This window comes from Erpetoichthys calabaricus, chromosome 2 (assembly GCF_900747795.2).
Source record: "Erpetoichthys calabaricus chromosome 2, fErpCal1.3, whole genome shotgun sequence".
NCBI classification, from domain to species: domain Eukaryota; kingdom Metazoa; phylum Chordata; class Cladistia; order Polypteriformes; family Polypteridae; genus Erpetoichthys; species Erpetoichthys calabaricus.
Genome location: NC_041395.2, coordinates 67,529,808 through 67,547,198, shown reverse-complemented (window position 1 = coordinate 67,547,198; position 17,391 = coordinate 67,529,808). Strand labels below are relative to the sequence as shown.

The 17,391-nt window shown below is 38.1% G+C and overlaps 1 protein-coding gene across 1 annotated transcript in view; it reads right to left on the bottom strand.

The window, feature by feature from the left end:
• The window catches only part of eif3m (eukaryotic translation initiation factor 3, subunit M), a 63,444-nt gene extending 47,280 nt beyond the window's left edge, over positions 1-16,164 (bottom strand). Inside the window, exon 1 of the mRNA XM_028793876.2 lies at positions 16,008-16,164. Coding sequence (XP_028649709.1) covers positions 16,008-16,049 — 42 coding nt within the window. The 5' untranslated portion in view covers positions 16,050-16,164. The remainder of the gene's footprint in view (positions 1-16,007) is intronic.
• Between the last annotated feature and the right edge of the window lie 1,227 nt (positions 16,165-17,391).

Here is a 17,391-nt window from a genome sequence, read left to right as displayed (position 1 = left end):
GGGGGCGGTAGTATGTATCATGACAGAGAATAATAGTGGGGGGAAAAAAAAAAAAGGTAACTTTTACAAGTACTATACATTTACAGTCGCAAATCAAATGCATGTGTTTACTGTATAATATTAACAATAAGAGCAACTCACTACTCAAAACGGTAAATATACGAGGCAGTCAGGATCGAACTGGGGAACTCTGGATTATAAGTCAGCAATTCCTACCGCTGCACCACGGAAGCTATTGTATCATCCTTGAACCTTTTGTGAAAGTGTTTATTTGAACTTTGCACTTCAGGCTTTAAACATTATATAGTTTATGACTACATTTTGTCATTTATTACTAAAACATGAAAAACGTTTGTTTTAACAATGTATTTTTGGTTAAGTTAAATGCACTTTTTTTGTTTAAAGACTATGTGCACTTTAGTTTGTATTGTTTAATGTATTTCTTTTTTATTGTGATGCTCACACTAATATAAAGATATCTGATTATTTTCAAATTCATGTTTTACTGGTTGTTATTTTGATTATTATTAATTTTAATCGTGTTAATGCAGAGACATCAGGGTGACATTCACAGGTGGACAGACATGAGCAGATGAGGTAAGACATGCACTGGAGCCCAGAACAGGAGGTGCAACCACAGGTCACAGACTTCAAAATAGTCAGGCATGAAATAATCGTGACTAATCAAAAAAAAAAAATTGAATGATTAGTTAACTACCAAAATAATCATTTGTTGCAGCCCTACATACATCATATTGAGAAACTTAATTCCACCTCTGTAACATACCCCATGTTCGCTCATTCCTCTCCTTTTCTGATGCTGAGAAAATTGTTCACATTTTTATTACGATCCAAACTGAGTAGTGTAACTTCCTACTGTCAGGTACATCTTCTGATCTGTTATCACAGCACCAGCTAGTCTAAAATTGTCCTGCAAGAGTCCTTGTACAGACCTGCAACACCAACCACATAATACTCAATTCCTGTGTATTACAGGATTGAATATAACATTTTATAAAGCCTATTAAGCTCTTAATGGCATTGTACCAGACTATGTCTATGATCTCCTCCATCATCATTACTATTTCTGGTACTCTCTTTGTGCTCTGCTCCATGGGTGACAGTGCCTTCAGCTCTATTGCACTCTGACTTTGGAACAACCTCCCTGTTTCAATGAAATCAGTTAACTCAATTCATTCGTTAAAAAACAATATAAACTCATTTGTTTGGAGAGGCATTTAAACTATCCTGACAATTTGACACGTTCTTTCAGTTTACACTCTCCGTTCTGTTGTTCACAATCATTTGCGTGTATATGACATATCATTTGTTCAGGGTTTTTTGATAATATTTTGTAATTATAGGAATTCCTTTGGAACATTTTGAAATTATTTCAGTTTTTTTGTGTTTAGAGCCTTCTGCCTCACTCATATGAGAAAACCCCAGTATATGATATACCATTCAGCTCATCTTAATGTCTAGTTATGCAAGACATTGAGCTTTTTGGGGCCCCCCCATTTTTGACCCTCAAGCCTCGAAAAACACAAATTTATTATTCAATTTTTTGGACCGTATGATGCACAAGAAATGACACTTTTACAATTACAATAAAACAACTTATTTTTGTATAACACTTCACTGAATGCAGGGCGCAAAGCACTGAACAATTCTCAGTTAAAATAGAAACGTAAATTATACTAATTTCTAAATATAGAACAGGTACTCATATACATGCAAGTTTGTTAAAACACAAAGAACAAGGTAGAACTGATTAAACACAAATGGAATCCAACAATATACAGTACTGTTTTAGACAGGTGTGAAAAAATGCTGTAAACAAACAATGCTTTCAAAAATGGAAGTGTTAATCATTTACTTTCATCAATCAACAAAACGCAGTGAATGAACAAAAGAGAAACCTAAATCAAATCAATATTTGGTGTGACCAGCCTTTGCCTTCAAAACAGCATCAATTCACTTGCACACAGTTTTTGAAGGAACTTGGCTGGTAGGTTGTTCCAAACATCTTGGAGAACTAACCACAGATCTTCTGTGGATGTAGGCTTCCTCATATCCTTCTGTCTCTTCATGTAATCCCAGACACACTCAATAATGTTGAGATCAGGGCTCTGTGGGGGCCACACCATCACTACCAGGACTTCTTGTTCTTCTTTACGCTGAAGATAGTTCTTAATGACTTTGGCTGTATGTTTGGGGTCGTTGTCCTGCTGCAGAATAAATTTGGGGCCAATCATACGCCTCCCTGATGGTACTGCATGATGGATAAGTATCTGCCTGTATTTCTCAGCATTGAGAACACCATTAATCCTGACCAAATTACCTACTCCATTTGCAGAAATGCAGCCCCAAACGTTCAAGGAACCTCCACCATGCTTCACTGTTGCCTGCAGACACTCATTATTGTACTGCTCTCCAGCCCTTTGACGAACAAACTGCCTTCTGCTACAGCCAAATATTTCAAATTTGACTCATCAGTCCAGAGCACCTGCTGCCATTTTTCTGCACCCCAGTTCCTATGTTTTCATGCATACTTGAGTCGCTTGGCCTTGTTTCCACGTCGGAGGTATGGCTTTTTGGCTGCAACTCTTCCATGAAGACCACTTCTGGCCAGACTGCTCCGGACAGTAGATGGATATACCTGGGTCCCACTGGTTTCTGCCAGTTCTGAGCTGATGGCACTGCTGGACATCTTCCGATTTCGAAGAATAATAAGCTTGATGTGTGTTTCATCTGCTGCACTAAGTTTCCTTGGCTGACCACTGCGTCTACGATCCTCAACGTTGCCAGTTTCTTTGTGCTTCTTCAAAAGAGCTTGAACAGCACATCTTGAAACCCCAGTCTGCTTTGAAATCTTTGTCTGGGAGAGACCTTGCTGATGCAGTATAACTACCTTATGTCTTGTTGCTGTGCTCAATCTTGCCATGACATGAAACTGTCTTCCACAACCTCACCTTGGTAGCAGAGTTTGGCTGTTCCTCACGCAGTTTTAAGCCCCCTACACAGCTGTTTCTGTTTCAGTTAATGACTGTGTTTCAACCTACGTGTGACATTGATGATCATTGGCACCTGTTTGGTATAACTGGTTGATCATACACCTGACTATAATCCTACAAAATCCCTGACTTTGTGCAAGTGTACCTATAAGAATTGATGCTGGTTTGAAGGCAAAAGGTAGTAACACCAAATATTGATTTGATGTAGATTTTTCTTTTGTTCACTCACTTTGCATTTTGTAAATTGATAACAATAAACAATCATTATTTATATTTCTGAAAGCATTCTTTGTTTACAGCATTTTTTCACACCTGCCTAAACCTTTTGCACAGTACTATATGTCCAGTAATTAACTGATGAACTATGGCCAATTGACAACAGATAATCCCCCGGATGTATGAAATCTGGCCAAAATGGATGGAATGATAGCTGGTGAGAAATATAAACAGATGATCATGCTACACAGTCAGAAAAATTACTTATTGGCAAAATTATCTTTATCAGCACAATTAGGATCTGCTTGGAGCAGAAGTCTACAGCTGTAACCCCACAGTCTGACACGTTAAAAGCACTTTGCTCTGTTTGTATTTGTTTCATTGCTATAATAACTAGAGATGCACGATATATCAGGAACTGTGTTGTTATCGGCCGATGTTCATTAAAAATTGACAACATCGAAATCTGTCATATGTGTACATTTTAACCAGTAAAGCCAACCAGTATAATTCGGGCTTGTCAACATTGTCAGTTCACTAAATAAATGTTTTCATTGTTTGGTGACGCAGACATTAAGCTGCTGAAAAACATGCATACAAGTACAGCCCCTTGCGCTCACACACAAGGAAAAATAAAAACCAACGGGGTTTCCCAGTTTTGCTGACAGGAGCACTACATATGTTGTTCATTCATTGGGCAGATATCATTAGTAAAGCAGCATGTCAGCCATGGGATCATATTTTTCTGTGAAAAAGGAACAGAGTTGCTACCTGCAAAAATGAGATAATGCAAGGAGGCTGCAGAATTACATCTTTCAATACCACAAATTTAATTACCCATCTGAAGAACCACCATAACGAATTATACATGGAATTTCTAGCAGCTAATGCTACCAAAACAAAAGACAAATCAGACACTACTGGGCTCATTAGCAGTAGCCTCATACAGCAAACCTTTCAAAACGTGAAGACATTTCCTCAAGACGGCACCAGAGCTAAAGGCAGAACTACTAAAATAATGGAAATGATTGCACTCGATCAACCTTTTTTCCTAGTTGAGTACGAGGGATTTCGTCAGCTACTACATCATTTAGATCCTCGCTACATTCTTCCAAGCCGGCAATACTTTGCAAATGTCACACTGCCTTCATAATATGATGTGATTGCTACACTTATCCATAAGCTTTTAAGAAACAATGTCACCAGCATTAGCTTCACTACAGGTATATGTAGCTCAGAGGTCAGCCCCATAAGCATGTTGAGTATAACAGCACACTGGATTGACAAAAATTCTGAGGCACAAAAAGTGGTGTTGCATGCTAAGGAGTTCTCTGGTGCTCATTATGCAACTTTCATCACACAACCTTTCCATGTTAAAGAAGTGGAACATTTCAAAAAGTAATGTGCATGTTGTGCTTCGTGACAACGTTTGCAATATGGCAAAAGCTATGGAAGAAAGTGGCATTAAAAGTTTAAGCTGCATGGTTCACATTTTGCAGCTTGCTGTAAATGAAGACTTATTAAGCCAGAAAAGCATCTGTGACTGTGTTGCCACTGGGAGGCAAATGGTTACTCATTTTAAGCACTCACAGCTTGCTTTTTTGCGGCTGAGAGAAATACAAACAGTCCTTGGTACCCCCTTGGTTCTGCCTCTGTCACGGTGCATCAGTGGGGACTTGTGATCATGATTAGTAAGTTGCTTGAATGGTTCGAGTAGAGTAAAGACATAAGCGTGCATTCATCTACAATTGCGGATGTGATTCCGTCGGTTGAAGTGCTTAAACGTCTGCTTAGCAAATGGGTAAGACAGATTCTGGAGTTCAGACGGCGAAAACTACACTTTGAGGATGTCACAAAATGCTTCAGTGGTGCATTCTCTGAGCCACTATACTATTTATCTACTGTCCTCAATCCATGGTACAAGGATCAATTTTTTGACCAAGATACCAAAAAACAAGCTAAAGAAGCACTTGAGAAACAAGTGGTTGAGTTGTCAGCTGGTGAAGGAGATGCAGAGTGCAACAGCAAACCACAAGATAAAAATATTTGCACTCAGACAGATGTTGCTGCTTCATTGCTGGAGATGTATGAAGAAATTCTTGAAGAAAATTTGTATGTGGCTGCAAAACCACATTCAACTGTTGCTGAGGTAATAACAGAATCATAAAATTATCAACAATAATCATACTAATTAGGTTGACTAGACATCCCAAATGGAAAAAAAAACAAAAAAAAAACAAACCATACACTGCAGCTTCCAAATATCCAATCAGTATCATTGTGTGTTTGCTGGAAACTCAGTTGGTATTGAAAGGCAGCTTGCCGAGACTGCACAATTTAAGAGTGCAAGGCAAACTGCTCTACAAACATATAGCTAAGAAGAAAAGATACACAACAGCATTACCTCGACTTTTATCGCCAGGTTTTTGCAATTTCTGCTTGTCAGATTGGCTACAAAACTGTTACCGCAGTGGCGCAGTTTGTGGGTTTATCCATTTTAGATAGTTGAGTCGCTGTGGAAAAATAGTGGGGGAATTTCATTTAGTGAGCAATTAACAAAAAGGAGGAACAGGTTCGCCTACATGCTAGAACGCAGCTTCAAGTTTTGTACCTTATGAAAGATGTGTCTAAACTGTAAAAGATTTTAAGACAAGATCTACAGTCGTGGCCAAACGTTTTGAGAATGACATAAATATTAATTTTCACAAAGTTTGCTGCCTCAGTTTTTATGATGGCAATTTGCATATATTCCAGAATGTTATGAAGAGTGAGTAGATGAATTGCAATTAATGGCAATCATTTCAGTGATCCTCTCATTAATACAGGTGAGTGTGTTGACGAGGACAAGGCTGGAGATGACTCTGTCATGTTGATTCAATTAGAATAGAGAGGTTTAATTGTTGTGAAGAAGGCTACAGGGAGCCCAAGAAAGTCCAGCAAGCACCAGGACCGTCTGCTAAAGTTGATCAGCTGTGGTATCGGGGCATCACCAGTGCAGAGCTTGCACAGGAATGGCAGCAGGCAGGTGTGAGTGCATCTGCATGCACAGTGTGGCGAAGATATTTGGAGGATGGCCATAACTTCACTGTAATTTAATCCTGATACTCTGTATATCCAATTGATTATAATAACCATTCATGGTGGCTCTAAAATCTGTACTAACCCCTATTCTCTCTTCTGTTTCCTTTTCCGGTGTCCTTTTGGTGGTGGAGCCACCACCATCTACTCTAAGTACCATGATGTTCCAAAAATGATGGATGGATTAAAACCCAGAAGTCTGTATGACCATCAGCATCAAGTGACTTCGTGAGAACCCTAACTACAAAGAGGACTATTTCATTTATATTAGGTAGAATGCCCAGAGGGGACTGGGCGGTCTTGTGGCCTGGAACCCCTACAGATTTTATTTTTTTCTCCAGCTTTCTGGAGTTTTTTTTTTTTTTTTCTGTCCACCCTGGCCATCGGACCTTACTCCTTTTCTATGTTAATTAATGTTGCCTTATTTTAATTTCTTATTTTGTCTTTTATTTTTCTTTTCTTCATTATGTAAAGCACTTTGAGCTACTTTTTGTATGAAAATTTGCTATATAAATAAATGTTGTTGTTGTTGTGTCAAGAAGGGCAGGAAAAAAGCCACTTCTCTCCAAGAAAAACATCAGGGATAGACTGATATTCTACAAAGGTACAGGCATTGGACTGCGGTAAAGTTATTTTATCTGACATATCCCCTTTCCGATTGTTTGGGGCAACCAGAAAAAAGATTGTCCAGAGAAGAAAAGGTAAGCGCTACCATCAGTCCTGTGTCATGCCAACATTAAAGCATCCTGAGACCATTCATGTGTGGAGTTGCTTCTCAGCCAAGGGAGTGAACTCATTCACAATTTTGCCCAAGAACACATCGATGAATAAAGAATGGTACCAAAACATCCTCCGAGAGCAAATTCTCACCAACCATCAGAAACCCACAAACAAAACTCCAGACAAACTCCAAGCATTGATTATGCAAGAATGGGCTGGCATCAGTCAGGATTTGGCCGACATTAATTAACAGCATGCCAGGGCGAATTGCAGAGGTCTTGAAAATTGCAAATATTGACTCTTTGTATAAACTTAATGTAACTGTCAATTAAAGCCTTTGAAACTTATGAAATGCTTGTAATTATACTTCAGCATACCATAGAAACATCTCACAAAAAGATCTAATAACACTGAAGCAGCAAACTTTGTGAAAACCAATACTTGTGTCATTCTCAAAACCTTTGGCCACAACTACAAGTTTTAATGTAAACATTACTTTACAACAAAATTACTCTGAAATATACAGCAGTCTCTCAATATTTCAAGGCACGCCTGCGTTACAGTGTTTCATTGTAGAACAGCTTGTGCTGTATCTCTTAAAAGTGCATCTACATCACACTTTATACAGAATGCCCTTTATATGACCCAAATCATTATATGTCAAGCTTTCAATGTCACAAGTTTTTAATGGCAGTGGTTGGTACAGGCGGTTGCCCTGTTTTTCTTTAGCACAAATCAGGCCAACCTAATAATCATTTTTTTATTATAACATAGGTAAACGTTTGTACACCTGTTTTGTTTTTTTTTTTCAGCTGAATAACTATCTCAGCAAGCCCCCTATCTCTAGAAATAACTGCACCCTCCAATGCAGCTCGTTTTCCAACCTTAGCCATGGAAGCGATTAAGTACTTATCGGCAACTTGTAACAGTGCAGACAGTGAATGCCTTTTTTCAGCTGTGTCAAATATAGTAAATGAAAAGAGAAACAGACTTGCTGGTGAAAAGGCAGAACAGCTTCTTTTTGTTAAGAAAAAAACTACCATTTGTGCTTTTAAAGAAACCGACTTACTGGTTACTGGCCTCACTACCCCTTTTATTTTAGTTTTACTTAAAGCAATATATATCTGATTATGGCTCAAAGAATATTCATTCAGTTTTTTGTTAATATACCCAATGACATGCTATGTAATGTAATGGCATGGTGTCTTGATGTGCTTAAGTTACCAAGATTGTGTATATTAAGCAGATTTTTGTACATGACCTGGAATATTTTTTTCTATAGAGACTGGCCATATCTTGCTCTTTATCCCCCCACAGAAAGTACTGGATGCTTATATCAATAGCAAAGAAGAGTGTAAAAGTCATTAAGTTAATAAAAAAAAAAAAAAAAGTTAATCTGTTTCACACGCTACTGTTGTTTCCTTGATAATGAATAATTACATTTTCAGCATAACTAAAACATTCAAACCTCAAGTACATAAAAAAATATATCGGTTATAGATATTGGCACAGATAGACAAAAACATTGGTTATAGGTATCGCCCAGAATTTCCATATGGGTGCATCACTAATAACAACAACTAAAAAACAAAGTCGGTTCAGGTCACATGCGTTAATACAGTGCACTACTGCACCCACCACACAGTGAAACACCTTGCAAACCCAGTTGGCAATCCCCCCAGGCAGACACGTAGTTCCGTGCCACCAAGGAAATGACCACCCATCTGCGGAAGCCAGGTGTTATGTGGGCATCCTCTTGGCCTGGTCCAGACCCTCGGGTCCTCAGCAATGAGGATCCTGCAAGCTGGATCATCCTCGGAGAATTGCACCACAGGGCTGTAGTGCTGTAATTGATTCTCCCTCACAATACAGGTAACGTGCCTCATTCGGAACTCAATGAGAAACTACTCATTCGACACAAAGTCAAACCAGCGGTACCCAAGGATTCTCCGAAGAGACACAGTACCAAAGGACTCCAATCTTCATCTCATGTCACTGTACAGCATTATCATAATTTTATTAAAATTTGCAAGTAATTCAACATGCATGGTCCAAAAATACTGCTCGAGCGAGTGGATACTTCTCTCTGCCTAGCTAAAGGCATTGCAAGAGATGGCAACTCAAACCACTCCCTTACCTCATACTACCACACTCACATGGTACACCACAGTCACACTTGCTTCAAGTTCAAAGTGCTGCATGCCATTTTATTATCAGAACGTAAATATGAAAAGCTACTTTGACTGCTTTCTATAAAGTTGGAGCAAAGTATAGAATTAAAAGACAACACCATGAAAGGCTGTGAAAAACATCTGTGATAGATATTCTTTGAGCTCTTCAACTGTCTACAGTAATCCCTCGCTATATCGCGCTTCGCCTTTCGCGGCTTCACTCCATCGCGGATTTTATATGTAAGCATATTTAAATATATATCGCGGATTTTTCGCTGCTTCGCGGGTTTCTGCGGACAATGGGTCTTTTAATTTCTGGTACATGCTTCCTCAGTTGGTTTGCCCAGTTGATTTCATACAAGGGACGCTACTGGCAGATGGCTGAGAAGCTACCCAACTTACTTTCTCTCTCTCTCGCGCTGATGTAGGGGGGTGTGAGCAGGGGGGCTGTTCGCACACCTAGACGATACGGACGCTCGTCTAAAAATGCTGAAAGATTATCTTCACGTTGCTATCTTTTGTGCAGCTGCAGCTGCTTCCTGAAACGACATGCTGAACGGTGCTTCGCATACTTAAAAGCACGAAGGGCACGTATTGATTTTTTTTATCTGTCTCTCTCTCTCTCTCTCTCTCTGCTCCTGATGGAGGGGGTGTGAGCTGCCGCCTTCAACAGCTTTGTGCCGCGGTGCTTCGCATACTTAAAAGCCAAACAGCACTATTGATTTGTTTGCTCCTTTGAAGAGGAAGATATGTTTGCATTCTTTTAATTGTGAGACTGAACTGTCATCTCTGTCTTGTCATGGAGCACAGTTTAAACTTTTGAAAAAGAGACAAATGTTTGTTTGCAGTGTTTGAATAACGTTCCTGTCTCTCTACAACCTCCTGTATTTCTGCGCAAATCTGTGACTCAAGCATGACAATATAAAAATAACCATATAAACATATGGTTTCTACTTCGCGGATTTTCTTATTTCGCGGGTGGCTCTGGAACGCAACCCCCGCGATGGAGGAGGGATTACTGTATACAATTTTAAAAAGAAAGAGAAATATCTGACCTGAGTTAAGAATGCACACTCCATGAAATCTACGTGACTACAAACGAAAAAGGATAGCATAATTCCCCAAATGGAAAATATTTAACAGCATGGGTTAGTGATCAGACACAAAGATTAAACATGCCTGTTACCTGTACCACAATTTGTGCAAAAGCATTGTCCATTTCTGGATAGCTCAAGGACAATAAAGAAGATTGCAATGAAACTTTTGCTGCAAGCAGTGGATGGTTTGAGTGCTATAAGAAGAGAGCAGGGTGGTATAATGTTAAGTTAAAAGGTGAAGCAGCCAATGCAGATAACGAAGCAGCAAAATCTTTTCCACAAAAATTTGAACAGATAATTGAAGGAGAAAATTATATGCCCTCTCAAATCTTCAATGTGGATGAGACTGGATTATTTTGGGGAAAAATGCCATCAAGGAGCTATACTGAAAAGAAGAATCGATTGTGTCTGGATTTAAAGCTGCAAAACAACGCCTAACTTTAATGCCTGGTAGCAATACAAGTGGAGGCTGAAAACTGAAGCCAGTGCTTGCTTATAGGTCAGACAACCCAAGAGCTCTATTTAAAAAAAAAAAAAAAAAAAAAAAAAACTTTCCAAAAGGTAACCTTCCTGTCATATGGAAATCCAATAAAAAGACTTGGGTCACTGCCTTACTTTTTGCAAATTGGTTTTCTCATTATTTCATCCCAGAGGTAAAACAATACTGCGAGAGCAAAAAAATTCCCTTTCATATCCTTTTAATTTTGAATAATACATCCAGGCACCTACCTGTTCTGCAAAAACACCATCTGAATGTAATAATTAACCAAAACAACCCAACCCCCCCCCCCCCCCCCCCCCCATTACAACCTCACGCCTACAGCCTATGGACCAAGGTGTTCTTGCAACTTTTAAGGCATATTATTTACACAAAACCTTTGAAACCCTCTTTAAAGCCACAGACACAGAAGCAGGTCCTACACTTAAAAAATTTTTGGAAAAACTAAAGTTTAGATGCCATCAACATACTGAAGCATTGCTTGGAACACAATTTTGGAGATTCTATGCATGAAACTGAGGAAATTCTCCAAATTGCTTAACAGTTAAGTTTTTTCACTTTTACATGTGACATAACATCTGCTTGAAGCATACAATGGCCAGCTTACTAATGAAGAGTTACTCGAAATGGTAGCTTGTGAAAACATAAAGTAAATGGAAGATGAAGAAGAAATTCTCTCATCCGACTTTAAGCTAAAAACACTAGAATTGGCTTTTGAACATATTGGAAAAGCCAATAAAATTTCTGACTCACAAGATCCAAGTGATAAGCGAATAGAAATGTAATGGCACATCTGAAAGATTATTTTGCTTGTTATCTGCAAATTTATGAAGAAATGAGAAAAGTAGTGTGCAAACAGACAACTCTAAAAGAAAAATCAAAGTGACCAAAATTTAATGTTACAATTTTAGCAGTGTTTGTTTTTCTCTAGGATTTTATTTTTAATGCGAGTTCAGTTTTCATGAAATGTTAATTCTAATACTTAATACATGTGGTTCCTTTGTTTATTTGGCAAAAAGTTATAACATTTTTTGGCTGGAACCAAAGTCATCGTTTTTATAACACCTGTATGGGAAAATACCTCCGGCTAACTCCTGAGGTCTCAATTAACGAGTGAGAATTTGGAACAAATTAGCTTGTACAGTCGAGAACTACTTGTATTTCAAGGTCAGTGGACCGGAATCAAATGGTAAAAATGACACATTTCTATTACAATCGAGAATACTTAGACATCAAACATTTAACACTAGAATTACCAGAGTCTACGAAAAAACTCGTAGAGCCGGCCCACCTTAAAACCGTTCTCACCTCTCTTTTGTCTTCTAAATGTGCCGATTAAGAGGAGCAGCGAGCAGCCGGCTATTCCATCCCCCACCGTCGCAGAACGTTCACTAAGTTTTCCCAGCTCATGGCTTGTTTGATTACCTGGGAGTGACTGAACTGCTGGAGTTTTAGAATAGAAATAATAGATCGCTATTTGGAATACATGCATTTCATGCGTGTTCCGTTTCTACAGTAATCTGTGTAAACACATTGCTAAAACAGAAACTTTTTCATATTTTAGTAATAAATGTTACAAAATGTAGGCATAAACTATAGAATGTGTAAAGCTCGAGTTCCTAAGATCAAATAAACACTTCCACAAAAGCTTCACACACCATATAACAGCTTCCGTGGCGTAGCGCGCTAAGATTTGTCTCTCAGACCAAGTAGCTTTTCTCTGCCTCACAAACATGAGTTCAATTCCCCGCTGGGGATAAAGTGTTACTTCTTTTTTTTCTTTTTAACCTCAAACGGACATAAAATTTGTAAATTGGTATGCACTGTCAGTTAATGAGATTGTTATATTTTCATGTGGGATGCTCCTTTTAAAATATTTTTTTAACAATTGAGACTGCAATTAACATGAACAACTGTCCTTATAACTTATTTTTTTCAAGATCCATAACACACAGACAGACAGAGCACTGCGTAATACATAATACAGAGACAGACAGGCAGAGATATACAAACAAACAGGGAAGGCACATGTACTGAAAGAAAAAAAAATCAACATGCCCCTCCCCCGATCTGGCTCTCTAAATAACAGCGCAAGTACAGACGCAAACCAAGTGTAATCAAGAGTCCTGGTTCAATCCCCACTCACTCCTATATTTGCCGTTTTCAGTAGTAAGCTGCTCTTTTTGTTAATATTATACAGTACACACATGCACTTGATTTGTGTCTGTACTTGCGCTGTTACTTAGAGAGTCAGATCGGGGGAGGGGTGATGTTAGAGCGGGTGAGCTTATTCAGTGCTGCAGAAACAACGCACATGTTGATTTTTTTTTCTTTCAGTACATGTGCCTTCCCTGTTTATTTGTATATCTCTGCCTGTCTGTCTCTGTATTACGCAGTGCTCTGTCTGTCTGTGTGTTATGGATCTTGAAAAAATAAGCTTCTGATCTGACTCAAACAGCGCCAGTATAACTTCACACCCAACCTGACGCTGTTCGTTTTCAAATAATATTGCATTATTTCGACGATGTTTTCTGATTGGTACTATTCGCGTCATAAAATGATTTCTTCAAAACGTGACATATATTTGTCTCTTTCTTTTTTTTTAATGTGCGTTGTAGCACTCAGCAACTGGCCACCTGCATGTTCTTGCACACACTAAATCAGACAGCGCTATATGCAATCATCAGATTCAAATGTTAACAGTTATATAGCACAGAATGGAAATCAGCAGTTCTTAGCATTCCACCTACTGTAACTTGCTTTCTTTTTTCTTCGGTTATAGTCTTGAATAAAAGTGCACTTGTTTTGTTATACTTTTACATCAACATATGTTCCTGTGTTTGAGCTACATGGGCATGCTCAAAAAATACACGTATAATGCCACGAAAAGTGCATGCAGACACTTCAGTTCGCAAGCATTGGTACGACAATGCAGTCACAAGTACACTGCAGAGCTTTATCGCGTCTTTATGTGAAAACAGCAGTGTCCGATGGGGAGTGTCTGATGATTGCATATAGCGCTGAAGTTACTGCTCTTTACTATGCTTTCCTCTGCATGTCCTGGAGTACAAAAGAAACAGCATACAGCAACACGTGGGGACTGGCAATACTGGGGGAAAAAAACACGCGGTCGTATGTATCGTGATACACTGCAGAACTATAGCGTGTCTTTATGTAAAAACAGCAGTGTCAGGTGGGGGGCGGTAGGGATGGATCCTGAACGCGACTGAGACAATGAAAAGTGAATTTTAAAAAAATAAAGCTAACCTTTACAAATATCATAAATTACACCGGCTGTTACAGACTGAAATCAAATGTATCATTTTATTCTAAAATAGTGAAAATAAGAACACTTCTCAAATGGGAGTTGTGCAGGATCGAACTCATGACCTTCTGATTCCCAGTCAGCGACTGATACTATTACGCCATGGAAGCAGTGATAGTTAAGTCATGTCAATGTCTCACACTAAGACGGTTTTTTTTGGCGGTGGCTTTTTTTTGTACCTTTTGTTAAAGTGTTTCTTTGATATTTGGACTTCAGGCTTCATACATTATATAGTTTATGCCTACATTTTGTCATTTGCTACTAGAATATTGTAAACCGTTTCTGTTTTAACAATGTGTTTACACAGATTACTGTAGAAATGCAACACATATGAAATGCGTGTGTTCCAAATAACAATCTTATTATTTCTACTCTAAAACTCCACTTCACTCTCAGATAATCAATCAAGGCATTAGCTGGGAAAAGCTTGTTTACGTTCTAAGTCATTGGGGGGATGGAATAGCCGGCTGCTGGCAGCTTGTCTTTATCAGTACATTTAGATGACAAAAGACGCTGGCGGAGAGGTGAGAAAGGTTTTAAGAAGCGATTTAAGGTGGGCCGGATCTACGAGTTTTTTCGTAGGCTCTGGTAATTCTAGTGTTAAACTGAAGCAACCACTTTAACAGTTCAAACAACTGACACAATTATTTTTGTTTATTATTAGACTACAGAAAACTTTAATAATCCCATGGGAAAATTTATGAACTTCCACCTCATGAAGTAAATCATTAAATTTCTTAGGTTAGTGCAGCTTATGCCAATTCAGCCTTCTGTATTTTTATTCGGGTTTACGGTCTATTATTTGAATTCAAAACTTTGGGTGCATTTCTTTCCAGTGTCATATACTCCATGTTTTCCATTTTGAATTTCTGTGAAGAGCTCTGAGCATGAGAAGGTTGTACAAATAAAATGCACTATTGTTTATAGTTATTATCATGTTTAAACACAAATTATTAACTAGAAAAAGAAGTATAATAAACTGGTACAATGGATGTAACTAGTGTTATTCTTCATTACAGAAGCCATATATGCAGTGTTAATTAATCAAACGATTGGGAAAAATCAATGTATATTTCATGGGAGAAAATCCAACATCAAAAATTATTTGCCACTACACGAAAGATGCTGTCAAATGTAACATTGTCATTCTTCCTCACAATTTTAAGTGTGACACAGCGTGCTTGACCGAATTACGATTATATTATTAAATAAGAGGCAATACTCGCTCTCCCTGGTAAGAGATATTATAGTCACATGCACTCCTATATGGCCTTTAAGAAACAATTCGTCTTATTGAGGCATTGGCAACCTGGACTTGGAAGTCACTCTGCTCCTTTAACGGTAACTTGCAGGCGGCAATGACCGACTACGAATATATGTACGGTCAAAATCAAAAAACAAAAAATGTGTATAAAAACTTCAGACGTCACCTTGAACATTACATCATTTGCTTGATAAATGCAAATGTACAACAGCTGAGAATATATTCATGTATTCTGATGCCAATAAAACGACACCATTACCATTATAGTGAAAAGTTTGTCGTACAAAATTTTACCAATCATCCCATATTACTATAATAATCGATGCAATTCATTGTATCGAAATAAAATTTTTCAATTTTTAAACCACAAAATGTATTCGCCAAATAATGTCGCGTTAAATGGCAGTTGCAGCAGCTTTGCAGACTTAAAACAAATAACTAACTGCAACGTGGAAATCAAATAATATAGCTTAAAAATAAGTAGGCCTCAAAACAATCCCTGAGGCTCCTTGTCTAAGACGTTGCTCCTGTACTCACTCAAATATTTATACAAAAAAATAAACATATATATAGTTAGAACAGGCTGCTCTTTCAACCTGTGGATTATTATTTATTTTTTTTACCTGGTCCTCCTCGGTAATATCAATGAAAGCCGGCACACTCATGTTGCACCATATGGGATCGCGCACTCCGTTAGAAGACACGCCACAGCGGAGCGCAGCTTACAGGAAAGAGAAAAGGCGACCTCGTGCGATTGGGAACAACTACTTCCGGGTAAACACCTTAAAGGACCAGCATTCGCGGTGTGAAACTCATTAAACGCATGCAAAGAGAGTCAGGGGGGTTTCGTTATTAGAAGAATAATAATACCACCGTTGGCGATATGTATTTTAAATTTTTTAAGGCGATCCTTTAATAAAGAAAATGTGTCACAGAAGAAAATTTGCTCACACATTTCCACGACAGCTCGCTGACAACAACCAGTCTGCGCAGTTTTTGTGATGAAAGCCGCCTATGCAAGAACGCAAATCTTGGCATATTGCGAGATTGCGAGTGCGCAAGTTCTATCAAAACCAAAAAAAAAGTTAGTTTGTATGACACTATCAGTCTAGTATGAGCAACGTAATAAAGCTTATTACGCTTTCATTGGACACTGCCGGTGTGTTGGTTTACTTAATGATGCATTTGTCGTAAATCTGCTGTGCGCTTTAATAGTTTGTTTCAAGGTTCTTAATTCTTAAATTGATAAACTGTTCGAATTTTGTGTTTTATAAAGGTGACAATTTTCACAAATATTGTGTCACATTAAGAAAAACGTACATCTGCTATCAGAGATAAAAATAGTGTAGTTAAAAAATGCGTTCAATTCCGCAGAACGATTATGCGGTTTAAGATCCTGTTAATATATATATAAGTTGAACTAACACAGAATTTCATTTACAGTCGAGAAAGGCTACCAAACATTTAAGATGGACCCTTGGTAGGTTTCTGCCCCTTGCTGACCACATACAAGTTTGTTTTGGAAATTAATAAACATTCGATTGTAAATTTTGATGAAAATATACTATTCCCAAAGGCAGGCTATACTTAAAGCACCATGAAGAAAATAGGATTCCAATCTGACAAAAAAAAAACTTACAAGAAGATAATACTTAACAGACCAACAGAAAATGCAACTCTTTTTAGATATGATCATAGTAATGTCGCTTACTTTAGAACACCTTATAAAGAAGTTCGTTTTTTGTTTATTACATGCTAGAGTTCCATAAAAAGGTCACAGTGCAAAGAACATTTTGCTAACTTAAAGAGATTTATTTCTGAATTATTAATTATGTCTATAGCTACAGAAAGTTACAAATTGAAAACAAGATTAAGGATTAAATCTGAGTTCAAATGAAGGTTACAGTATTATGGAAATAGCGCAAGCTTGCATGCGGGAAGTCACAGGACTATCATAAATAACACTTGTACCAAGAGCAGAGAGCTAAAGATACGCAGTATAAAATG